This window comes from Atractosteus spatula, chromosome 5, assembly GCF_055471065.1.
Source record: "Atractosteus spatula isolate fAtrSpa1 chromosome 5, fAtrSpa1.hap1, whole genome shotgun sequence".
In the NCBI taxonomy this organism is placed as follows: Eukaryota; Metazoa; Chordata; class Actinopteri; order Semionotiformes; family Lepisosteidae; genus Atractosteus; species Atractosteus spatula.
In genome coordinates, this window is record NC_142710.1 from 12648679 (window position 1) to 12674097 (window position 25419).

A 25419-nucleotide genomic window follows, 5' to 3' on the forward strand; every position below is an offset into this window, starting at 1 on the left:
AGAGAAGCAGCAGTGCTTTATTAGGGTTGCTGAAGCTGCACTAGGAGGACATACTGTGTTCTGGTTATTTCGAGTTTTTTTCTACAAAGCATTGTGCCCGTCCAGAGGCCTCCTGGGCCCAAACCATCTTCCTGTGGGTGCGCTCAGAATACTGCCGCAGTGACAGACGACATAGAAGACCTTCATGTACTCAAGTTGCAAATCTTTTAATTGTATAAAAAAGGAGAGATTGTAATGCACACATTACATATGATAAACAATCACAGTAGAACAGTCCAGTACAGTAGATCAGCCCTGTTACAATAGGAGCTACAGTCCAGTACAGTAGAACAGTCCTGTTACAATAGGAGCTACAGTCCAGTACAGGAGAACAGTCTGTTACAATAGGAGCTACAGTCCAGTACAGGAGAACAGTCCTGTTACAATAGGAGCTACAGTCCAGTACAGGAGAACAGTCTGTTACAATAGGAGCTACAGTCCAGTACAGGAGAACAGTCTGTTACAATAGGAGCTACAGTCCAGTACAGTAGAACAGTCCTGTTACAATAGGAGCTACAGTCCAGTACAGTAGAACAGTCCTGTTACAATAGGAGCTAAAGTCAAGTATAGAGGAACAGTCCAGTGTGATGTGTCTTCATGGTATGATCAGCTCGTTACAGACTTGCGGAGGTGGCTGTAACCTGGCTCTGTGTCAGTCCAGGCCGCCCACGTGCTTTGTGATCCAGTCTATGTAGTGGGTCACGTTGGCGTACACTGTGGCCTTCTGTGCACATCCGTCCGCCCAGTTCACAATGCCTGCCTGCTCCCATGAGTCAGATGTCTGACAGACCAGCGGACTCCCAGAGTCCCCCTGCACAAGAGAGACGCAAGAGTGAGCCTTCCTACGCTCACGGGCCAAGCCCAGTGCCTTCCAAAACTCCACGCATCCTTCCTGAACACAGCCGCCCCAGATTCAACACACAAACCTTCTGAATTGTGTAAAACTGCGATGTGGTGCTCATACCTGAATGGGAACAGCAGTCTGAGTCAGGGAGGAGGAGCCAGGCACAGGAAAAGCGAGGAATCTGTGCTGAGCAGGCAGACTGGCATAGCCAACACAACCCAGAGTGGCAGACGCAGTCTCAGACGCAAGCAAGGAAAGACACAGGGACGAGGCAGACGGGCAGATCGAGGTCAAGAGCGTTGCACAGGGGAAAACCCAAAGCAAGCAAGGTCAAAGCCCAGGAATACCGAGATCTCGCGTCCCTGAGACTAGAGGATGAAACTTTAAGACTAAGCATAGAAGTGGCACAAGAACCACTCTAAAAATCATCCTACTGATGAAGTAAGTGAAGTGCTTAATTACGCGCAGGGGGTACTGTTCTCCTGCCAGAACGAGAAGTTGGGGCAACCAGCTACTGTAATTGTTACAAGGTCCAGCAGAAACTCTGGTGGATGCCGTGGCGATTTTAGCACATGTTGTCCAGGGCTCCAGTGGAAGCAAGTGTGAGAAAAACAGTACACATTGCACTACTCCAAGCAGACATGACATATGAGGGAAAACCACAGTAGAATAGGAGCTACAGTCCAGTACAGTAGAACAGTCTGTTACAATAGGAGCTACAGTCCAGTACAGTAGAACAGTCTGTTACAATAGGAGCTACAGTCCAGTACAGGAGAACAGTCCAGTTACAATAGGAGCTACAGTCCAGTACAGGAGAACAGTCCCATTACAATAGGAGCTACAGTCCAGTACAGGAGAACAGTCTGTTACAATAGGAGCTACAGTCCAGTACAGTAGAACAGTCCTGTTACAATAGGAGCTACAGTCCAGTACAGGAGAACAGTCCTGTTACAATAGGAGCTACAGTCCAGTACAGGAGAACAGTCCTGTTACAATAGGAGCTACAGTCCAGTACAGGAGAACAGTCTGTTACAATAGGAGCTACAGTCCAGTACAGGAGAACAGTCTGTTACAATAGGAGCTACAGTCCAGTACAGTAGAACAGTCCTGTTACAATAGGAGCTACAGTCCAGTACAGGAGAACAGTCCTGTTACAATAGGAGCTACAGTCCAGTACAGGAGAACAGTCCTGTTACAATAGGAGCTACAGTCCAGTACAGGAGAACAGTCTGTTACAATAGGAGCTACAGTCCAGTACAGGAGAACAGTCCCGTTACAATAGGAGCTACAGTCCAGTACAGTAGAACAGTCCCGTTACAATAGGAGCTACAGTCCAGTACAGTAGAACAGTCCAGTTACAATAGGAGCTACAGTCCAGTACAGGAGAACAGTCCTGTTACAATAGGAGCTACAGTCCAGTACAGGAGAACAGTCCAGTTACAATAGGAGCTACAGTCCAGTACAGGAGAACAGTCCTGTTACAATAGGAGCTACAGTCCAGTACAGGAGAACAGTCTGTTACAATAGGAGCTACAGTCCAGTACAGGAGAACAGTCTGTTACAATAGGAGCTACAGTCCAGTACAGGAGAACAGTCCTGTTACAATAGGAGCTACAGTCCAGTACAGGAGAACAGTCTGTTACAATAGGAGCTACAGTCCAGTACAGGAGAACAGTCTGTTACAATAGGAGCTACAGTCCAGTACAGTAGAACAGTCCTGTTACAATAGGAGCTACAGTCCAGTACAGTAGGAATCTAATAAACCAGCAATGTTACAACAACTCTACAGTGTGCTCATTTCGTGTGTCCTGTGTCCCTCAGTATGTTTTTTTCATGTTTTCAGGCAGTCAGCTCACTGCATTGTCCGTGCGAGTGTGCAGCGTGTTTTCAGGCGGTACAGCTGACCTGGCAGGTCCCTTTGCCTTTCTTCTTGCCCCAGGCGCAGAGATTGCCGGGTTCGATTGAGTCACGTGGGTACATTTGCTTGCAGCTCTCCTGATCAAGGAGGGTCACCTTCAGCTCCTGGAGAATCCCTGGGGATCTGAGGCTCACTGAGGAGGACAGAAGCACCGCGGATTGGACTGATACACATACCTTGTCAACAGAAAGGACCTAAAACAGGGGGGTCACATCAGCAGTGTGGTGCGGAGTGCTGTCTCAGAGTCCTGGGACCCTGCAGTGCTGTCTGCGTGGAGCTTGCATGTTCTCCCCATGTTCACGTGGCTTGCCTCTGGAGTCCCCCCACAGCCAGGAGAATGCTTGCAAGTGACGTGCACACTCTTTACCAAACGCTCACGCCGCAAGTAATACGCCTATCACCGTTTACTCCCCTCACTGTTTCAGTCCTCCTCTCTGCTCACTATTCCGGATACCCCTAGAGCTCCGAAGTGCGCGGTATTCTCTTCTAGTCTGCTCCTCGTTTTCGACTTAGCCTTCTGTTTTGGATTGTTGCTCCCTCGTTGTCTCTCCCGTGTCCTGACCTACTCGCTCGCTTCCTGGTTTCGTTTTCGTTTGGTGATTTCTCTCTCTCTCTCTCCCGAGTCCTGCACAGGATCCGTTCACCCGATCTGCCCGACCCTGATTAGAATAGTGAGCCTGTACAGTACCTGTGAGGGGGATACCTGGGCATGTCACTTCTTTCGCTCGCAGGAAAAAAAACAAACAAAACAAACATCTGCTAACAAGTAGAGAGTAGGCTTTCTAATCTGCGTCTCTGTCAGGGTCGGGCAGGTAGGGTGAACGGATCCTGTGCAGGACTCGGGGGGGGGGGGGAGAGAGGAAGTCACCGAGCCGAATCGCTAAGCGAAAACGAAAACCAGGAAGCGAGCGAATAGGTCTGTACACGGGAGCAACAATCCAAAACGTAAGGCTAAGTCGAAGACGAGGAGCAGACTAAAAGATCACATAGCGAGGTGTGGGCAGGAAGAGAGTACCGCGCACTGGGGAGCTCTAGGAGTATCCGCATCAGTGAGCGGGGACGTGAGGAGAGAGGAGGACTGACATAGTGAGGGGAGTAAACGGTGATACTGCAGGTGTATTACTTGCGGCGTGAGCGTTTGCTAAAGGGTGTGGGCGGGGGGATGCAGGACGGGACAGAGACGCGAGTGGAATGCATAACAACGGGCTTCTGGGAAAACGGGCCCGTTGGCGTGGGTGCGTGCGTGCGTGTGCGCGCGCGCCCTGCCATGGACTGGTGTCCTGCCCAGGGCGTACCCCACCGTGTGCTCCCCCTCTGACCCTGAGTGGGATGAAGCAGTTAAGAAACAGATGGATCGGTGAACTGAGCTGGCAACTCAAAAAGACTGTAACTACTGTACTGCAAGCACAGGGCTACTGTAGCTTTCATTGTGACAGAGAAGGTTTTGCTGTGACAACTGCTTTCTTTTTAACCAGAAGACTGGATCTCTTTTTTCCTGCAGTGATTAACACAGGGTTCAGTTTTAATAGAGATCAATGATAGTACTGCATCCAGCAGACAGGACCTGCTGTTCTACCTATACTGATCTTTGTGTTCTAAGTTGGTCAGTTACTGATAGATCATGGAACACCGCTCTTTTATCAAGTTACCCTTTTATTCTACAGGAAGGGTAGTTACCCGCACCAGCAGAAATAAAGGTGTGGTCTCTCTCACAGGCAAAGAGTGGACACAAATACAGTAATTAGACATTATATACGCAAAAATAAAGAAGATATTCAGTATACTAACAGATCACAGAGAATCCCTCAGTAATAAACACACACAACAGGACAGGAGACACAGTGAGAGAGAGAGGAGATCACAGAGAATCCTTCAGTAATAAACACACACAACAGGACAGGAGACACAGTGAGAGAGAGAGGAGATCACAGAGAATCCTTCAGTAATAAACACACACAACAGCACAGGAGAGTGAGAGAGAGAGGAGATCACAGAGAATCCCTCAATAATAAACACACACTACAGGACAGGAGACACAGTGAGAGAGAGAGGAGATCACAGAGAATCCCTCAGTAATAAACACACACAACAGGACAGGAGACACAGTGAGAGAGAGGAGATCACAGAGAATCCCTCAGTAATAAACACACACAACAGCACAGGAGACACAGTGAGAGAGAGAGGAGATCACAGAGAATCCCTCAGTAATAAACACACACTACAGGACAGGAGACACAGTGAGAGAGAGAGGAGATCACAGAGAATCCCTCAGTAATAAACACACACAACAGGACAGGAGACACAGTGAGAGAGAGAGGAGATCATAGAGAATCCCTCAGTAATAAACACACACAACAGGACAGGAGACACAGTGAGAGAGAGGAAATCACTGAGAATCCCTCAGTAATAAACACACAACAGGACAGGAGACAGTGAGAGAGAGGAGATCACAGAGAATCCCACACACAACAGGACAGGAGACACAGTGAGAGAGAGATAGAGGAGACACACACACACAGAGAGGAGATAATGAGGTGAGCAGAGGCAGGTGACCTGGACTTGAACCGCAGGTACAGTATTAAAGGATCGTGATGCAGTGCTATCAGCTCTTGACCTTTACCCTTTGGTCCTGTGCGGCCCCAGCCAGTGACCCAGCACTCCGTTCCCGGGGGGAAGGGCGTCCGGGAGAGCTTGACGGGCCGGATGTGCTTGGATCTGCGGACACGCTGACGGAGCTGCAGCAAGGCCAGGTCGAACCTCAGCTCGTTGACATAACTGTCATGAATCACCACCCTCGTCACCTCCCTGGGCGCCTTCCGAACGTCCCGCTGGTACATCCCCGGGTACACCTTCAAAGAGCTGACTTTGTGCTTGCTGCCGAGACCAGAGGGAGACAGCCACGCCGTCAGACAGCCCTGGGCCTCGAGCGGTGTGGTTTAGAGCCGCTGTTGTCCTCACTGAGCCATGTCCAGCAGGTAAAAGCACAAAAAACACTGCAGAACGGGCCTGATCCTCAAGGATGCTATTGTGTGGGTGCAGCAATCTCTGGGCTAAATTACAAATACTGTAGGTGAAAGAACTGGAGTCATACAAAGAGTGTCCAGTCCTGGTCCTGGAGGGGTCAGTCAGTGTGTCTGCAGCAGGGCTGTCTAGTCCTGGTTCTGGAGGGGTCAGTCAGTGTGTCTGCAGCAGGGCTGTCCAGTCCTGGTCCTGGAGGGCTCAGTCAGTGTGTCTGTAGCAGGGCTGTCCAGTCCTGGTCCTGGAGGGGTCAGTGTGTCTGCAGCAGGGCTGTCCAGTCCTGGTCCTGGAGGGCTCAGTCAGTGTGTCTGTAGCAGGGCTGTCCAGTCCTGGTCCTGGAGGGGTCAGTCAGTGTGTCTGCAGCAAGGCTGTCCAGTCCTGGTCCTGGAGGGGTCAGTCAGTGTGTCTGCAGCAGGGCTGTCCAGTCCTGGTCCTGGAGGGCTCAGTCAGTGTGTCTGTAGCAGGGCTGTCCAGTCCTGGTCCTGGAGGGGTCAGTCAGTGTGTCTGCAGCAAGGCTGTCCAGTCCTGGTCCTGGAGGGGTCAGTGTGTCTGCAGCAGGGCTGTCCAGTCCTGGTCCTGGAGGGCTCAGTCAGTGTGTCTGCAGCAGGGCTGTCCAGTCCTGGTCCTGGAGGGGTCAGTCAGTGTGTCTGCAGCAAGGCTGTCCAGTCCTGGTCCTGGAGGGGTCAGTCAGTGTGTCTGCAGCAGGGCTGTCCAGTCCTGGTCCTGGAGGGGTCAGTGTGTCTGCAGCAGGGCTGTCCAGTCCTGGACCAGTCAGTGTGTTGGTTTTTGTTCTAACTCGACTTTTAAATGAGACAAACCAGCTGGTTACTAATTTGATGGGAAGTATTAAGTGTCTCCTAGCTCTTCAGGTGCTTCTGCTTTAAAGAGACCTGGAAACCTGTGTGAACCCCAGTGTCTGGATTCAGCTCCAGTCAGGGATTGGAGAGTCTGGCCTCTCTAAAAGCTGCCCTTAATTCAGCTGGTGCAACAGTTTCTCTCTGCTCCCCCTGATGTGCTGTGCGTCACCCAGGTGGGGGCAGCACCTCTATACAAATACAAGCAGCCTATTTATCATTGCACTAAGTACAGAAATAAGCTATACTCAACCAAAAAATGTTTGTGAACTTAACCAAATCAATATACAGCCATGTCCACCATTAACAGCGGAGATATAAGAAACAGATGCAAGTTACAAGGAACAATTGGCATAAACTTAGCTTGCAAATAACTTGGAACAATCTTAGTTTCAATCTTACACATTAACAGGTGGTTATAAGGTATAGGTTGAAAGGTGAAAGGTTATAGGTTGAAAGGTGAAAGGTTATGGGTTGAAAACACAACTTACGGGGTATAGTTTCCAGCTCCTATCAAGAAACTATCATGGTGTGACACATCACATGTGGTGGGTAACGACCTTAAAAAGGCATCTCGTGTCCCAGCAAAAGTCGCAACACAAAAGAATGCCCGAGAGATCGGGCATCCCCCAGAAAACAAATCAACTTCATTATACCACAAAAAAACTCCCAGGGAGGCAGACGTGGACATCTGTATTCCAACTGGGAGGGGAAAGAAAGAAAAAAAAACAGACTAACTGGCTAAACAAAAACAACTAGGTAGGCTAGAACCGGAAAATAGAGGTGGTCGTGCCCAGCAATGAGGCCGTACCAAAAAAAAAGTCTTCCACGTCCTACCCGTATCTACACTAACCAAACTAAAAGCAAAAAAGAAAAGCACACAACATGTCTGTTCCCCACACCACTCAACTAACCTCATTCGCCATCTCCTGATCTCTCAGTGTTCTCCCCCATTTCCCTTTCAAATGCTTCTGCCTCATTTGCTTAATATGTTAACTGGCAGCACCCGGAGAAAAAGGAGAAGACAACTAGATGAAAAAAAATAACTCTCCAACTGAGGGCCGCACCAGGCGTGACAGATGTTTTATAAGTGGACAGAAGAAGAGATTTAAGATGACCTCTGACCTGACGCAGTGAGCTGCAGTGAGTACCCACTGCGGGTGGATGAGGGACCCCCCACAATTGAACTCATACACCCCGCGCTTGTCCTTCACAAACAGAGCCGCCATCCATGGCCATTGGCCCTCCTTAGAGTTTCTCCCTCCCACAATGCCAGTCTGCAGCTGAGCTGCCTCGGGGCCTGAAAGAAAGACAGACAGACAGACAGACAGACAGCGAGAGTGGAATCAGTGACCCAGGGTGAAAGAGACCAGCTTTCATCTGGTAAAGAGAGGCTCCCCCAGCTGTGTTCTCGAGACAAACCAGGGTTATCGGCTTCAACAACAAAAGTGGGCCGTTTGTTGCACACCCCCACCACCCTCTGTGTAAAGTAGAGCCTCCTGTCCTGACTGGAGGAGCTCATCCAGCTGTTTCTTGAAAGAAACCAGGGTATGGGCTTCAACAATTTGTTCCACACTCCTACCACCGTTTGTGTAAAGTAGAGCATCCTGTCCTCAGATTTAAATGCACTTCCATTCACTGTTTCATTCTGTAGGCGTCTGCTGGGTTGACTTTGTCGATGCCTTTGAGGATTTTCATTCTTTTGACACGACTGCCTCATAGTCCTCTCTATTCAAGACTAAAGAGATTCAGTTCCTTTCTGTGTAGGACATTACTTTCAGGCAGGGACTGATTCCAGAGCAGTCATACAGTTCTTGAGGGCAGGTGCACATCTTCCACTAAAATGTGAAAGAGCCGGACGAGGGATCACAATCGTGACACTTACCTCTTCGAAATCCACGCTGAATATCACTCATGGGCCTATTGCCACATGCTAGAGCCTCTAGTTTGACTGGAAGAACCAATACTATAACCTCACAAGGAACACGGAAGTCAGGCTCGCTGGTGTGGAAATGCTTGGTTTTGTCACCCTGCTGCATCAGCCATTTCTCAGCCATTGAGTATTCGCACTGTTATTTGACTACAGCAGGCAGCTGCTGGGAGCACGGCTGAGACATTTCTCCCTTAGGCTTACAGTCATTCTTTTAGGGCATTAGTCGGTTAGTCTTGAAGGCGTATCATTAGGGCAAACCACAGCAGTGCCCCTGGGATCTGACCTGGCAGCAGGCTCAGCAGCAAGAGGAGTGACAGCTCTTTCAGAAACCCCATCCCTCCACTGGACTCTCACTCCGGGCTGGACAGAACCGGAGCAGCTTCAGCTGGATCAACCTGACGAGAGAGAGAGTGGAAGAGGGAGAGGGAGAGAGCACCGTCAAAGAGGAAAAAGAGACAGAGAGTAAAGATGGGCAGATCACAAGGCTACAGTGCAGTACGGTCCCTAAACTATGGCACTCTCTCTCTGTGTGGCGCCTGACACCAACACAGTCATAGCTTAATGGGCAGCAGAGAGCTGCTGGAGATCTGAACTTACAGCCGGTAACGACCCTTTCCGTGTCCAGATGCAGGTCAATGCTCATCAGAGCTCAGCGCGCACCTGCAGAGGAGCTCTCTTGGATGCTAGCTGCTCTCTTCCGGAGGGGCGAGGGCCGGGTCTCCTCCTCTCTGTCGAAGGTCGACGCGCCCCCTGTGCCAGAGTGCAGTGCAGGTGCTGAGACTGGGTGTCTGGTGGAGAGGCTGCAGCTTCGCGTGCGCACACCTAATATAGCCCTTCTCCACTTCCTGAGCTTGTGGTCAGTCAGTGAGCTAAACGCTGAGGGCTCCATAGGGGGTCTCAGATGAAGACCTTATAAGGTACCGTACTGACATTGTCAGTCAGAATAAACCACAGAACTGTTTCTATCTTGGTCCCAGGCTGGTGACCACATAGACTGTTTCTGAGAATGCATCCCCTCTGGCAGTAAGTGAGTGACAACGCATGACAGCCCTTTTCACAAGAACTTCTATTTTCTGTTTGGTTCGATTTTAACTGGTAAGATCAGTTCTAATCCCAGCCATCTTCCTGGTATCCCAGCAGTGGTTCCCATTGTCCTCACCTGCGTGGGCTGCTTCCTACACCCACTGGGGTCGGATCAGCTCTAAACAGACAGCACTGGGGGTAAGTGGAAGAACAGGTAGAGTGCAAACCTTGTGTACAGAGATCAGAAAGCTGGCTCAAGGAAGCAGGGTGAGAAGGACTTGGGAGCCACCTTGCCCAATCCTCTGTTCCACACTCCCACTCGATTAGTCAGGTCTGGGGGAAACAATGCTAAAGGGCCTGTTGCTGTGCCTTGAATATATCAACTCCAGTATTATCCTCATCCCTCCATCCCTCCATCCTTCAATCTATTCATCCCTCTACCTATTCACCCACCCACCCTTCCATCTATCCATTCACTCTTCTATCCCTCCACCCATTCACCCTTCTATGCCTCTGCCCATTCATCCATTCACCCTTCCATCCACCCACCCTCAATCCCTGCACCCATCCATCCATTCATCCGTTCCGTTCATCCCCCCTCTGTCCATCGTTCCATCCAATCACCCAATCAACCATTCATCCCTCCAATCCGTTCATCCATCCAACTCTCATCCCTCCACCCACTCTCCCACCAGCAGTATCACTCCTCGCTAAAATCACTTTCTTTACTCTTTATCAGCCATAGTCAGCCTGGGCCCAGGTCTCCATCCGCTGTCTGAAGATGGATGGCGGATCCTCTGTTTGTCACCTCCAGCACAGGGCCAAGGAAGTGTGTTTTGATCTGAAAAAGCATTGTGAATTGTCTCGGAGAGAGACTGAAGTGTGGGGATTTTGCAGTTTTGTGGCTGGTATTAGTGAGGAGCCACAATTAGTCATGCAAAGGAACAAGTAATAGGTTTATTCCATGCTGAAAAAAAGAAGAAAGAGAACACAACGTTTTGGCCGTGGAGCCTTCTTCAGGTGTGTCCTGAAGACTAATGCCCTAAAAGAATGACTGTAAGCCTAAGGGAGAAATGTCTCAGCCATGCTCCCAGCAGCTGCCTGCTGTAGTCAAATAACAGTGCGAATACTCAATGGCTGAGAAATGGCTGATGCAGCAGGGTGACAAAACCAAGCATTTCCACACCAGCGAGCCTGACTTCCGTGTTCCTTGTGAGGTTATAGTATTGGTTCTTCCAGTCAAACTAGAGGCTCTAGCATGTGGCAATAGGCCTATGAGATATCTTACTGTGCAAGATGGGAAAAACCATCAAGGATCACATCCTACACAGCCTGGAAGACCTGGAAGAAAAGCGCCTCAAGAGATTTAAGGACAAGCTCATTGACAAGGGACGAGGAGGAAAGTTCCCCAGGGCAGAAATTACCCGGTGTGATCTGATAGATCTGGCAACACGCTTGGTTGCCGTCTGTGGAGAGTGTGGCGCAGTGGAATTGGCCATTCAAATTTTACGTGAAATTCATGAAAATGACTTGGCCTTAAATTTGGAAGAGCTGGCACAATGTGGTGAGTTAACTTTATCTTCATCAGATTTATTTTTACTTTTTACTTCAGATGTGATAATAATAATAATAATACAAATTAATAATTTATAAAGGAACAAGTAAAGGTTTATTGCAGGCTGAAAAGTTATGAAAGAAAACACAACGTTTCGTCTGAGGAGCTTCTTCGGGTGTGTGCCCACCTGAACTATAATACTTTCTATGCAATATAAAGCTATTTTGTAATGGTTTTAGCTGAAATCTGCTCTTTTTACCCTTTGGTTTCTGTTTTAGGGTGTACCTAATAGATTTGCACAGGCGGTTTGGGAATTGTCTTGTCTAGGGGATCAGAAAGTAAAAACAGGGGCAGATTAAGCAGGGACCCCCTGTACGAAAAAAAAAGCAGGATCGCTTTCACAGAGAAAAAGACACTTGTAAGAGGAAGAGGTAACCACCTTTCAAAGACTGGGCTAGGAAAAGGGGTCAGCACAGAAGGCCTCATGCAGGCAAGGTAAATGCAAGAGTGTTTTTTAGAAAAGCATATTTTCTCCTCTCAACTCAATGATGTCCAACAGTTCCCTACTCCAGGGAAAGCACCGCAAATACTGCCAGCAGCCATCACCCCATAGCTCACAGCTGGCAGCCCACTGGAGCTCAGCTCTCCCATGATGTTTCCCAACCAGGGAAGACTGTAGGTCTTCTTCACCTACTGTCCTCACTGTACACAGCTCTCAACATATCTCAGGCCATTCCAGCCGTCTGCCTTCTGCTGCTCACATATCGCCCCCTCAGAGATCCGGCAGAGAGCTTGTGGTCAGTCAGTGAGCTAAACGCTGAGGGCTCCATAGGGGGTCTCAGATAAAGACCTTATAAGGTACCGTGAAATATATCATTTTCCATTTCGACATTGTCAGTCAGAATAAACCACAGAACTGTTTCTATCTTGGTCCCAGGCTGGTGACCACATAGACTGTTTCTGAGAATGCATCCCCTCTGGCAGCAAGTGAGTGACAACGCATGACAGCCCTTTTCACAAGAACTTCTATTTTCTGTTTGGTTCGATTTTAATTGGTAAGATCAGTTCTAATCCCAGCCATCTTCCTGGTATCCCAGCAGTGGTTCCCATTGTCCTCACCTGCGTGGGCTGCTTCCTACACCCACTGGGGTCGGATCAGCTCTAAACAGACAGCACTGGGGGTAAGTGGAAGAACAGGCAGAGTGCAAACCTTGTGTACAGAGATCAGAAAGCTGGCTCAAGGGAGCAGGGTGAGAAGGACTTGGGAGCCACCTTGCCCAATCCTCTCTTCCACACTCCCACTCGATAAGTCAGGTCTGGGGGAAACAATGCTAAAGGGCCTGTTGCTGTGCCTTGAATATATCAACTCCAGTATTATCCTCATCCCTCCATCCCTCCACCCTTCAATCTATTCATCCCTCTACCCAAACTTTTCCAGGGTAAAAATAGATCTTCAAAGACGTCACTGCACAAAGATCAACCAGTACCAGGATCAAAGTCAAGTAAGTAGGATCTCTTGCCTTGTCTTATAATTTTTTTATTAATAATTGTATTATTAATAATAAATTAAACAAATAATTTTATATTCATAATCACATATATTGTGAACCAGGCATGATCATCTTTACTTTAGTAAAGAGTTTTCGTCTCTTCTCCTGAGTGATTGCATTTCTAAAATAATCTGAATTTCACCTGCCATAGCTAAATACAACTACAGAGTACAATTAGTGTCATATTATCACAACTGCAACACACGGACCATGTGGAGTTGTATACAGTATGCACCATTGCAGACTACAAAACGGAACGCAGCTATATGACACAACAGTCTGCCTCTCTTCCTGAAGGGCTCAATTCATTCTATTCTCGGTTTGAGGTCAGTAACACAGATCCAGCCAGGAAGACTCTGTGTTCTGAAGGCATGTGCAGACCAGCTGGCAGATGTTTTCTCGGACATAATCAATCTTTCTTTCTGTAGCTCGGTCTATAGTTCTTTCCTGCTTTAAGAGAACCACCATTGTCCCTGTCCCTGAGAAACCCAGAGTCAGCTGCCTGAATGACTACCGCCCTGTTGCACTCACATCAGTTATCGTGAAGAGCTTCGAGCGGCTGGTCAAAGCATACATCACCTCCTCACTGCCCGACACCCTAGACCCACTGCAATTTGCGTATCGCCAGAACAGGTCAACAGAGGGTGCTATTGCCACTGCCCTCCATACTGCCCTCTCACACCTGGATAAGAAAGGAACACATGTGAGAATGCTGTTTGTTGATTACAGCTCAGCATTCAATACCATAGTGCCCTCAAAGCTCGTCATCAAGCTCCAGGACCTGGGACTGAACACCTCCCTCTGTAACTGGATCCTGGACTTCTTGACGGAACGTCCGCAGGTGGTGAGGGTGGGCACCAACATATCCTCTATGACTCTAAACACTGGAGCCTCACAAGGCTGTGTGCTTAGTCCTGTCCTCTACTCCTTATTCACCCATGACTGTGTCACCAGGCATGACTCAAACTCCATCATCAAGTTTGCGGACGATACAACATTCATTGGCCCGATCACAGATGGCGAGGAGTCTGCGTACAGGGAGGAGGTTGAAACCCTGGCAGCATGGTGCCAGGAGAACAACCTCTCTCTGAACATCAGTAAGACTAAGGAGATGATTGTGGACTATAGGAAACACCAGGGAGGAGATCACACACCTATCTATATCAATGGGACTGCAGTGGAGAGGGCCAGCAGTTTTAAGTTCCTGGGAGTTAACATCTCAGAGGACTTAACCTGGACCAACCAACCAACACCGTGGTCAAAATAGCACGGCAGCGCCTGTTCTTTCTCTGCAGGCTAAAGAAGTTCGGCATGCTGTCACATATCCAGGCCAACTTCTACAGGTGCACTATTGAGAGCATCCTGACTGGTTGCATCACTGCCTGGTATGGGAGCTGCTCCGCCAGGGATCGCAAAGTACTGCAGAGGGTGGTGCAGTCAGCGCAGCTCATCACCGGCTGTGAGCTACCAAACATCCAGGATATCCACTCAGCTAGATGTCTTAAGAAGTCCAGGTCCATTCTCAAGGACCCCAGTCATCCCAGTCACAAACTGTTTTTCCTCCTACCATCCGGTAAACGGTACCGAAGCATTCGGTCAAAGTCCAACAGATTACGGAACAGCTTCTACCTCCAGACAATAAGACTGCTAAACAGCCAAGTTAACCTTGTTAATTATCAATCCCAGCTCAGGTGAAACTGAAAGCACCCACAACAGCAATCACAGCAACACACAGCAGCAGAGAGAGAGGAGAATTTGATTGAAATTACACCTGAAATACCATTTCTTTCATATTTGTAAGCTTGAGACTGGCTGCTCTTTGATTCCATCTTTTGTTGATGGACATGAACGGTGTAGGAAACATAAACAAGTAGATATCTTACTGTGCAAGATGGGAAAAACCATCAAGGATCACATCCTACACAGCCTGGAAGACCTGGAAGAAAAGCGCCTCAAGAGATTTAAGGACAAGCTCATTGACAAGGGACGAGGAGGAAAGTTCCCCAGGGCAGAAATTACCCGGTGTGATCCGATAGATCTGGCAACACGCTTGGTTGCCGTCTGTGGAGAGCGTGGCGCAGTGGAATTGGCCATTCAAATTTTACGTGAAATTCATGAAAATGACTTGGCCTTAAATTTGGAAAAGCTGGCACAATGTGGTGAGTTAACTTTATCTTCATCAGATTTATTTTCACTTTTTACTTCAGATGTGATAATAATAATAATAATAATAATAATAATAATAATAATAATAATTTATAAAGGAACAAGAAAAGGTTTATTGCAGGCTGAAAAGAGATGAAAGAAAACACAACGTTTCGGCTGAGGAGCTTCTTCGGGTGTGTGCCCACCTGAACTATAATACTTTCTATGCAATATAAAGCTATTTTGTAATGGTTTTAGCTGAAATCTGCTCTATTTACCCTTTGGTTTCTGTTTTAGGGTGTACCTAATAGATTTGCACAGGCGGTTTGGGAATTGTCTTGTGTAGGGGATCAGAAAGTAAAAACGGGCAGATTAAGCAGGGACCCCCTGTACGAAAAAAAAGCAGGATCGCTTTCACAGAGAAAAAGACACTTGTAAGAGGAAGAGGTAACCACCTTTCAAAGACTGGGCTAGGAAAAGGGGTCTGCACAGAAGGCCTCATGCAGGCAAGGTAAATGCAAGAGGGAAGCTAAGAGCAGTTAAGAATCTTAAATGGAAATGGAAAAAATGGAAAAGGCTTAAAAAGTTTTTAAAAAAAAACACATATAGGAAGATCTTTCTTCCTTTGTTGCATATTTGCCTATAGCTAAAATATCTGACGTTTACAGCTGTGTCCATTAGGATCCTCGAGTTTGAGTCTGTGCAAGAGTTACCCAGCCTTTTGTCTTTTCTTCTGTGTCCTGACAGAACTCCCTGTTAGTGTCCACCTGTGGTCCTGTGTCTTTGTTTCATTTACTAACGAGAAAGAGGTTCTGAAAGTACACAAACCTCTACTGTGGGTGGTTTTACAGTAGGTCACGTGCGCTCATTGCGGAACAAGCTGGCGAAAAAGCAGGCGAACGGCAATTCTCAACAAGAGTACAGGGATGAGCTTTAGTCTGTGCTTTTCCAAAGATGAGACTAAATGACCAGACGTCTGACGTCTGACCAGGACATGTTTATTGACGGTTGTGAAACTCCAGTCCGCCTTGATCAAGATAACTCTTCCTGACAAGTTAAATATGTTTTTTAGAAAAGCATATTTTCTCCACTCAACTCAATGATGTCCAACAGTTCCCTACTCCAGGGAAAGCACTGCAAATACTGCCAGCAGCCATCACCCCATAGCTCACAGCTGGCAGCCCACTGGAGCTCAGCTCTCCCATGATGTTTCCCAACCAGGGAAGACTGTAGGTCTTCTTCACCTACTGTCCTCTCTGTCACAAACACACAGGCCAGCACTCAGCACATGGCTCCATACCACCATATCTCAGGCAATTCCAGCCGTCTGCCTTCTGCTGCTCACATATCGCCCCCTCAGAGATCCGGCAGAGAGTGTGGACTCCATTTCCAACTACATTACAGCGGCACCCAGAGGCCACTGCACCACTGTGGCTGCACCCGCGCAAAAACCCGTCGTCCTGGCAGCCTCAAATAACACTGCATGTAGTTGCCAGTGATATTTCATTGCTTTCATCAAGATAAATTCTCTCCCTGGCGTCCGAGAGAGCCTGTGCAGTCCCTCTCTCTATCGAGAAAGAGGTCAGGCAGGCTGGATGAACAAGTCAGCCAACAGCTGTGGCTCATCAAACCATCGGTTCCCCACTGCTCCCAGTTCATAAATGGACACTGGATGATGGCCTGTTCACGCTAGTTAAGGGCTAAATCGTGATTACATTGGATGCCCCCCAGAGAAAAACAAGGAACTCTGTTCTAACAATGACAACACTTCATAAAACCTTGGGTAAATCAGGATAAATACGATAACTAAGGATGGCTGAGATATAGTGGGAGTAATGGGAAATAATAGACTAATAGAAACTGTACAGTACAACTACCCTTTGCTCACAGTTAATTGATCAGTGTCAGGATTCAACATAAATCTGCTTTATTGTAGCAAAGGTGGAAGTACAATACAACCATAAACACATAAAAAGTGGTTAGGAAACTGATACTTTGCCCTCTAAATGTTGCGAAATAAGTGTGTACTAGACTAGTGTGTTTTAGAGGTAAGGGTTATGCTAAATGCATACTGCACAAAGTACCTCCAGCCCCTCTGGCAGCAAGCTCCCACCAGCCGACTCTGGAAGCTTCCTCGTCCTGTTTTTTGAAGCAGTCACCTGACCAATCGTCTTCCTCCAACGGGTCAGGTGACAGAGCAGCAAGGAATCGGGGGCATGGGGTCCCTACCGGGGCTTTCACAGTACGAACACAAAGGGCTAAGAGCCCACCAATGAGAAAATCATTCAATCATCTGGTAAAATTTCATACGGCACAAAATTCCAGATGCTGGAGCTCTGATGGAGTCCATGAGGGAACCCCAAGTGGGGACCCCCTGGGGCTCAGTGACCTCTCTCATAGCAAGGCTGAATGTGTGGTCAATGACTGCTCAGATGCCCAGAGGTGATATCAGCCTTATATTCCTGCCTGAATGGGCAAGGAGCAGGAAGTTTGCATGCAAACGGAAACGACAGCACACCCTGCTTTGCTGATGTCTCCAATATACAGTATATTATCTTGTAATGATGAAAAAATCCAGTCTGATTTTTTTTTCTCTTTCTCTTTCAGAACCACGCAGACCTGAAGGTGAGGAGAAACAGTTATCCGGGGCACAGTAAGACTGTGATGGTTTTTGAGCTTCAGTTTTATGTGGTTTATGTCTGCCTTCCTATAACCAGTACAGTGCTACTCCTCTAATAGACTTCACCCATCTGTACGGATCTGGAATCTCACAGATCCCTGAAGCACTTCACTTCCAGCTCATATTTAAGTAGTAGTAACCTAGCTAGATGAATGACATGCTCTTTCAGCCCCATTAATGTATACATCCATCCATTTTTGAACCTCTTTATCCAGTATAGGGTTAGCCAGTGGTGGACCAGAGCCTATCCTGAAACCCACGCACCTGGAGGAAAGCCACATGAACACTGAGAGAGCATACAAACTCCACACAGACAACACCCCCTGGAATTGAACCCAGACCCCCAGCGCTAATGCAATGCTAACCCCAGTGCCACTGTACCATCCTCCCCATCCGCTTTGGAATTATGTTTTGTATAGACTTAATAATGTAACACTTATTAGTAATTAATGTAACAAATTAATGGTTCAGTGTCATTCAAGCCGTCTCTGTAAAACTTGATTACACTCTCAGATTTAAACCATTCAAGTCAATTAACTTGTTTCCCTCCAAGTCTAAGATAACCACTAGGAGCATATTTCATGAAGAGGCAGCGAGGTTTGCTAAGCATTGATGTGAAAGGTGCTCCAATGCTCTACTGGACATGATGCAAGAACACCATGGAAACCGTGATGCAAGGGTGGAGCGGTGGCTCTGTGGCTCAGGATCTGCGCCTGTGGCTGGGAGGTTGCTGGTTCATATCCCGCGGCCAACAGAGGAATCCTACTCTATTGGGAATAGGCTCTTGAGCAAGACTCTTCACCCCAGCTGCTCCAGGGGTGCTGTATAAATGGCTGACCCTGTGCTCTGACCCCCAGCTTCTCTCCCTGTCTGTGTGTCTCATGGAGAGCAAGCTGGGGTCTGTGAAAAGATCATTCCTAAAGCAAGAGATTGTATATGGCCATTAAAATGATCTCATCTTTATCAGGACAGGAGTCTGCACACCCCCCCTTTCCTGAATAGCAGAACAGCTCATTATTTCACAGAATCAGATCACCTTTAACAAATCCATGCACACGCTGGAACAACCGATCACTAAGCAAAGGACAATCAGAAAAAGTGTTTTACTCCCAGTGTCAAACAATGAAGTGCTGGGCGCAGTCAATGGAGGTGGACACTGCTTCTCTGCAGTTCCGAGGTCCATGCTAATATTCCATAAGAAACAGAAAGGAAGCTTAACGTGACGTGCCCTCCTTGCACCGGAACTGGGAGTGGCCAGCAAGGGGACCTGTCTTCCTTCTGTCCCCTTCTGTGGCACTGTAAGACTGTGATGGATTTTGAGCTTCAGGTTTATGTGCATGTCTACCTTCCTGTAACCAGTACAGTGCTCCTCCTCTAACAGAGCTCACCCATCTGTACGGATCTGGAATCTCACAGATCCCTGAAGCACTTCACTTCCAGCTCATATTTAAGTAGTAATAACCTAGCTAGATGAATGACATGCTCTTTCAGCCCCATTAATGTCTGTCACGATTGTAGTCCCTCCTCCTTGAGGGCGCTCCGGCTCTTTCACTTCGGACCTGATTTTGTGCACCTGCCCCTTGCTCCAGCCTCCTTCCCGTCGCCCTTAAAAGCCAGACACCCACTCAGTTCGGGGCTCTGCATCTGATTCCCATATCGTGCCAGCCTGTAATCGCCTGGCTCTGTCATGTTTTTAAGTTTCCGTTCCCTCCGCCGGTTCCGACCTGGTTCCTGTTTTTAACCCGTCTGTCTCGTATGGATCGCCTGGCTTTTGGACGTTTGCCCTGTCTTTTGGATTTTCCGTTCGTCTCATCCTTGGGCTGTTTGCCCCGGACTCACACCCCTGGACACCTGCGCACTTTGGACACGCCCCCCCCCCCATATACATTCCCGAATCCTGCATGACTTTTTCCTAGTGTTTCCTCACTCCACCCCGGATTGCGGATTGTGTCGTCTGCATAGGGTCTGGAAAGAACTGTTCCGTAACTATGTATACATCCATCCATTTATGAACCTCTTTATCCAGTATAGGGTTAGCCAGTGGTGGACCAGAGCCTATCCTGGCAAGCAATGGGTGCAAGGCAGGGTACACCCTGGACTCTCTGGGTATTTTCTGGCTTGAGCCCTGGGCTTGGCTTGCTCAGCCCCGTTAGTGAATCCGTCTGCGGATGGACGCGAGGCAGGGTTCACCCTGGACGAGACACCAGATCTTCACTGGGGTTCTCTCACACTCGCATCAGGGCCAATTAGCTTACTAGCATGTCTGTGGCCTGTGGCCTGTGGCCTGTGGGAGCAAACCCATGCGAGCACGAGGAAAGATGAAACCAGGGTCCTGCCGCTGTGAGCTATCAATGCGGTGTGCTGGCTAGTGTGGTGGCTCTGGGGCTCAGGATCTGTGCCTGTGGCTGGGAGGTTGCTGGTTCAAATCCCACAGCCGGCAGAGGAATCCTACTCCGTTGGGCCCCTGAGCGAGGCCCTTAACCCCAGCTGCTACAGGGGTGCTGTATAAATGGCTGACCAGCGAAGGGTTCAGTGCTTTGAGACCCAAGCGTCCATGCTTTTCTAATATACAGTATTTTCTCTTTTAATGATTGGTCTGATTTGTCTGATTTTTTGTTCCCTTTTTCTTTCAGAAAAATGCAGACCTAAAGGTGAGGAGAAAGGCCACTGCACCACTGTGGCTGCACCCGCACAAAACCCCCTTGTCCTGGCAACCTCAAATAACACTGCATGTAGTTGCCAGCGATATTACACTACCACAGTTTGTGCCTGGTCTGTATAGAGAGAGTTTCAAGTCAGTGAGTTAACCGGAGAAGAAGATCTTGTTCCAGTTTATATGGTGAATATATTGGTAGATAATCAGCTGCTAATTCTTTGGCGAGCCATTCAAGTTAGCTGCTAATTAAGTGTATTTGAAGACTGAAGGCTATCACGGCAAAGTTATAAAAAAGTTATATTAATGCTACCAATTAAAGAAGGCAAACCCATAGGATTCCAGTACTGAGTTGGTATATTACAACTAGACGCTTGGAACCCATCATATTGGTATGGCATTCTTGTTCCAGCTGTTGCAGCTGCTGTCTGAAGGTGATCACGGAGATTTGAGGTCCTGCTCCTTACTGGTGGATGTCTTGAGCTTGCACTTTCATTGATATTATGACATAATGATTGGCATCATCATGGTGGCACAGTGGCGAGCACTGGGGGCCTTGAGTTCAATTCCTGGAGTGCTGTCTGTGTGGAGTTTGCATGTTCTCCCTGTGTTCATGTGATTTTCCTCCAGGTGCTCTGATTTCCTCCCACATTTCAAAGACATGCTGTTATGTGGATTGACTACTAGGAACAATTGGCCATGGCATCCAGTCCAGGGTGTGCCCCACTGTGTGCCCGTTGCTTGCTGGGATAGCTTCTAGCCTCCCCGTGACCCTGGATCGGATAAAACAGAAAACGGTGGGATGGATTGGCATCTCAGAAATGCATTCTGTGGCAATCAAATGTTGATTGTGGTTTTCATTTATACAAGCAGAGTAGAGATTTTCACACAGTCTGAAAATCAAACAAGACACTCCCTGTTCTTATGCCAAAAGGCAAACAAAGCAGAAGACCTTAAGGGGACTGCAGATGCCTCAGCAGCTCAAGTGCCAAAGCCGAGCTCAGGAGGTCGCAGTGCAACAGCTTCCTCGTGAACATTCGGAAGAGGCCTGGCACACATACAGTATTTTCCACTAACTGTATAACAATCTACAGGATGTAAAAGTGAAATGGGTCTCCAGTTCAGTGCTAAATGTGCTTCTTTCCCTGAACTGCTTCAGTGTCCTACAGTTAGCCAGCTCAATAGAGGGTAATGAGGAACATGTTAATTTAGTCACTACCATTAGTTTTGCACTGAAGGCACATACTGTACTGCCCTCCTGTTTCTTTTCCTTTTTCGTTCTTCTCTTTTCAGCATGGATAAAACCTATTACTTGTTCCTTTACCGGACTGACGTCTGCCTGATGTGTGACGTCAATATCTATTTTCATTACAGCCCCCATATTTAGAACCCCACAATAATGGGAGGTAGGCGGAAGAACAAGGAGAATTTTACTCTTAATTCTCTATTTTTTTCCCCCCAGATTTCAAGAGGATGCGAAAGCATGCGGGTGAGGCTATTTTATTTTCAGATATGTAGTACTTAAGAAAGAATCAAACAGTGTCGCAGTGTCATGAATGTCAACTCACTGCCTCACAGCTCTGGCGTTTGATTACAGCAGTTTAAATACATCACTGTTCAATTCTCAGTTTCTGAAGATTTGGAAACATTTCATGAAAGTTAATGAAGCAGGTGCTTAGATAAGTTATGAAAATATGATTTCCAACAAGAACTCTGATTGGGAAAACGTTAGTTGAACTGTTCCACTTTATTCACGTGGAAAAACACAATCTGAAGTTGGAATAAATTGGAATTCATGGCTACTGGCCCCAAAACACTTGTTACTTTTTTAACATTTTTTTTATGTTTTATTCTTGACCACGGGGTTGGTTTTCATTCTTGATCGGCCTTTATTTGATTCCAGCACACTTTGAATAATAAGACGGGAAAAGAAATCCCACTCCCTTCAAGAAGAAATCCTCAAAGAAATGAAGGCAAACAGGTGTGATGGGAGGCTTACATCTGCTAAACATAAATCATACATTTACATACATCTGCTAGAGAAATAAACGGTCATGTAAACAGAGCATAGCGTACATGTGTCTTTAACAATGTTGTGAACACTCCTAACTCTGGGATCAGCCCTGCCGCCATCGCTATAGGCATTTTATTCATGTTGGGGTGGAGAATCTGTCCATTATTCACTGTGGACATGAATGCAAAGAGTATTTAGCACATGGTGAATTGGTCATTAACTGCCAGTTCAGGGTGCACAACATGCACGATTATTCGTTCCTGCAGTTACATCCCTTTCTTAGTAAAAGGTGAGATAATTTCCTGCTCCATTTCTCGATGATATTCATCACTCCCCAATTATAAAAATCTGTTTAATCTCCTCACTCACTTTACACAGTTCAATTTAAGTTAAAAAAATGAAAGATTTCATGTGCTCATATGCTGAATGAGATCAATATTTTTCTTTGCCAGTTGATGTGACTCTGGACGCCGAAACAGCCCATCCCCACCTCGTCCTGTCCAACGATGGTAAAAAAGTCAGACATGGTGACAGACGACAGGATCTCCCTGACAATCCAGAGAGATTTTATTGTTGTGTCAATGTCCTGGGCGCCGAGGGCTTCACCTCAGGGAGACACTACTGGGAGGTGGAGGTGGGGGAGAAGACCAGCTGGACTTTAGGAGTCGCCAGAGAGTCCAGCGACAGGAAGGGGCAGATCACACTGTGCCCTGAGGACGGTTTCTGGACTGTGTGGCTGAGTGATGGGACGTACACAGCAAACTCAATGTCCCCTATCCTCCTCAACATCACCCAGAAGCCCCGGAAGGTGGGGGTGTACGTGGATTATGAGGAGGGGCAGGTCTCCTTCTACAACGTGGAGGCCAGGTCCCGCATGTTCACCTTTTACGACACCTTCAGGGAGAAGCTCTACCCATTCTTCAGCCCCTGTACCAACGAGGGGGGTAAAAACTCAGCCCCTCTGATCATCTCTGCTATCTCTTCCCCCCGCCCACCCCTCCGTTGGTGCTGTCCATGCTGGAGCCGTTCCAGTTGCTGATGATCCACTTGCTCCGCAGGCATGAGTGCACAGCGTCGATCTGTACCTGTACCTCAACAAGGATGAATCAACAAGAGATGAATAATATCAGGACTATGAAACAAATTATTGCAGCAGGTTTTAGTTTCATTATGACTGAACACATTAGAACACGTAATCAAAGATAATGTGAAATGACAATTTCCCTATCTATCCAGTGACTGTTAATATTTAGCAAAATTAAACTTTTGAACTGCTTTAAAATGTGATCTCAGACTGTTCTGTTAATTATTTTTCTTCCTGTGCAATATAGTCAGTTTCTTAGTTGTTTAAATTATAGAACTTTCTGAGGGGCAACAGAACTATCAAATGTACGTGTGCCAGGGTGATTTACTTTAGTTAATAAAAGCAAAACTAAAAATAAATAAAGCTCATTTTTCTTCATCCATCCATTTTCTAACTGCTTTATCCAAATTAGGGCATCAGGGGAGCCTGAACGTTTTCTGTGGGGTGCAGAAAGCCAGACTATCACAGGGCACAAACGAATACATGCACACACTCACACCAGAACCAATTTTCAATCCGTCCATTTTGTAAACCACACCTTCTAGTTCAGGATCACGAGTGAGCCGGAGCCTATCCCAGTAAGCAATGGGCGCAAGGCAGGATACACTCTGGACGGGACACCAGTCCATGGCAGGGCGCACACACACAAACACAGACTCACATCAGGGCCAATTTCCCAAGAAGCCAGTCATGTCTTTGGACTGTGGGGGGAAACGGGATCACATTTGTGTCTGATGGATGGAAATTAAAGGATTGTTCTCAAATTAAAAGATGTAGAATTGAAGAGGATGCAAAGGTTTGCCATTACCATCATGCCATTACTAGACAACTGTTCTTCTCTCTAGTTCAATGTGTACTATTTATAAGTAGTTGGGTGAGGTAGCTGGGGCCAGAATAATAGACACAACACATCAGGGAACTGTAGGAGAGCCACAGTTTGAGTGACAGAGAGAGACCTGACAAAGAGACACAAAATTGCCATTATCCAAGCAGCCAGGGAGATGACAGTGTCTTGTTTTGAGAACAATTGTACAAAGAGGCACAGTGGCACTGCTGTACGATGTCTTTAGTCTCTCTCGTTTTCTCACTGGGGCTTCTTCCCCCTCAACTTCCCCTTTGGTTGGTGTCCAACTGGTGCGGCATTGGCCCTCGATTTTTCTCCTTCCCAAAGCTTCCAGTCCGCATACGTATGTCACACACTTTCTTTTGGGAGTTCTGATTTACCTGGCTACCACATAGTAATTATTGACCTGTGTGTTTGTGTATTTATTGCTCTGAACTACCTGTTAAATGTTGTTGTGTTTTACCGTCATTGTTTATTATTTACTGTTTAGTAATGTACTGTGCACAGTCTGAGAAAGTGTTGTCTATTGCACTGTGTCCCAAAGGAGAATGCATTAGAATAACAATTGCAAGTAAGTGGTGCGAATGAAAAATCCCAAAGTACATGTGCACATGGCAAATAAATTCCTCTCTCTCTCTTTTCTTCTCAGAATGCATCCTCATCCTTTCCATCTAGTAAATGTCAGCAAACAATAGTGCTCTTCTTACTGCCAAGCTACTCTTCTGGGATGCCACAGTGTTGTCCACGGAGTTGAAGCCTCTGGCAGGTCCTGCATTGTACATGTTTCTCATTCAGGGCATATCAGAGTCTTCTCATTCAATCAAGCTCAACCCTGCATCATGCACTCCATGAAACTGCTATTAGCTTAGCTCTTAGCTGCAGCTTGCTCTTAGTTTTGTTTTCCAAATCTGTCTCAGCGCCTCAGGGGGGTGCACCAACAATGATCTTCGACCAGTGAAGTCGATTCCTCAATCAGGCGAGTTAATGCTAAAGTATTGAGCCCGCTATCCCTTTTTATTTGACACTGTGTTTTGCCATTATTAGAATTTGCTGAGGTACTGAAATAATATCTAATATTTCACATTACTTCTGGAGGAGTCAGATTCTAATGCTCCCCTACTTACAACTTTGAACTCATTTTTTCTAACCCTCCCCCATCCCAACTTCATTCTCACAGCTGTCTCCCTGGCTCATTGTTGGTGAGTGAGGGGGGTTGTGACTGTGCCAAGGAAATATTCTTCTTTCCATCTTCTTCTTATTTGATC

At 47.2% G+C, this 25419-nt stretch overlaps 2 protein-coding genes across 4 annotated transcripts; one reads left to right on the plus strand and one right to left on the minus strand.

Annotated features, from left to right (window-relative positions):
* Positions 1-185: 185 nt before the first annotated feature.
* LOC148834151 (tryptase-2-like) lies at positions 186-9408 on the minus strand. Of its 3 annotated transcripts, none has more exons than XM_088916723.1 (6): positions 9204-9408; positions 8890-9001; positions 7799-7973; positions 5422-5675; positions 2789-2934; positions 186-850 (listed from the first exon to the last, which is right to left on the minus strand). In XM_088916723.1, the coding sequence occupies exons 2-6, from the start codon at positions 8939-8941 to the stop codon at positions 692-694; spliced, it is 786 nt and encodes a 261-aa protein (XP_088772849.1). In that variant the 5' UTR covers positions 8942-9001; positions 9204-9408; the 3' UTR covers positions 186-691. The 3 variants fall into 3 exon arrangements, with proteins under 3 accessions (XP_088772849.1, XP_088772847.1, XP_088772848.1); XM_088916721.1 differs by having other exon boundaries at positions 5416-5675; XM_088916722.1 differs by having other exon boundaries at positions 5416-5675; positions 9267-9385.
* Positions 9409-14625: 5217 nt separating this feature from the next.
* LOC148834152 (zinc-binding protein A33-like) lies at positions 14626-23501 on the plus strand. The gene is made up of 7 exons (XM_088915746.1): positions 14626-14756; positions 16240-16364; positions 17205-17321; positions 17487-17504; positions 20193-20210; positions 21675-21701; positions 22679-23501. The coding sequence occupies exons 1-7, from the start codon at positions 14626-14628 to the stop codon at positions 23263-23265; spliced, it is 1023 nt and encodes a 340-aa protein (XP_088771872.1). The 3' UTR covers positions 23266-23501.
* Positions 23502-25419: the final 1918 nt, after the last annotated feature.

Bases quoted from the DNA above. Each gene is read 5' to 3' on its own strand.
- LOC148834152 (XM_088915746.1), top strand. From the start codon at position 14,626: ATGGGAAAAACCATCAAGGATCACATCCTACACAGCCTGGAAGACCTG. The intron at 16,365-17,204 runs GTAGTTGCCAGT...ACAAAATTCCAG, and splicing joins AGCCTCAAATAACACTGCAT to ATGCTGGAGCTCTGATGGAG. The intron at 21,702-22,678 runs GTGAGGCTATTT...TTTCTTTGCCAG, and splicing joins GAGGATGCGAAAGCATGCGG to TTGATGTGACTCTGGACGCC.
- LOC148834151 (XM_088916721.1), bottom strand. From the start codon at position 8,941: ATGGGGTTTCTGAAAGAGCTGTCACTCCTCTTGCTGCTGAGCCTGCTG. The intron at 7,974-8,889 runs GTCAGATCCCAG...TCTTTCTTTCAG, and splicing joins GCTGCTGAGCCTGCTGCCAG to GCCCCGAGGCAGCTCAGCTG. The intron at 2,935-5,415 runs GTCAAGAGCTGA...TGTCCTCCTCAG, and splicing joins CACAGGACCAAAGGGTAAAG to TGAGCCTCAGATCCCCAGGG.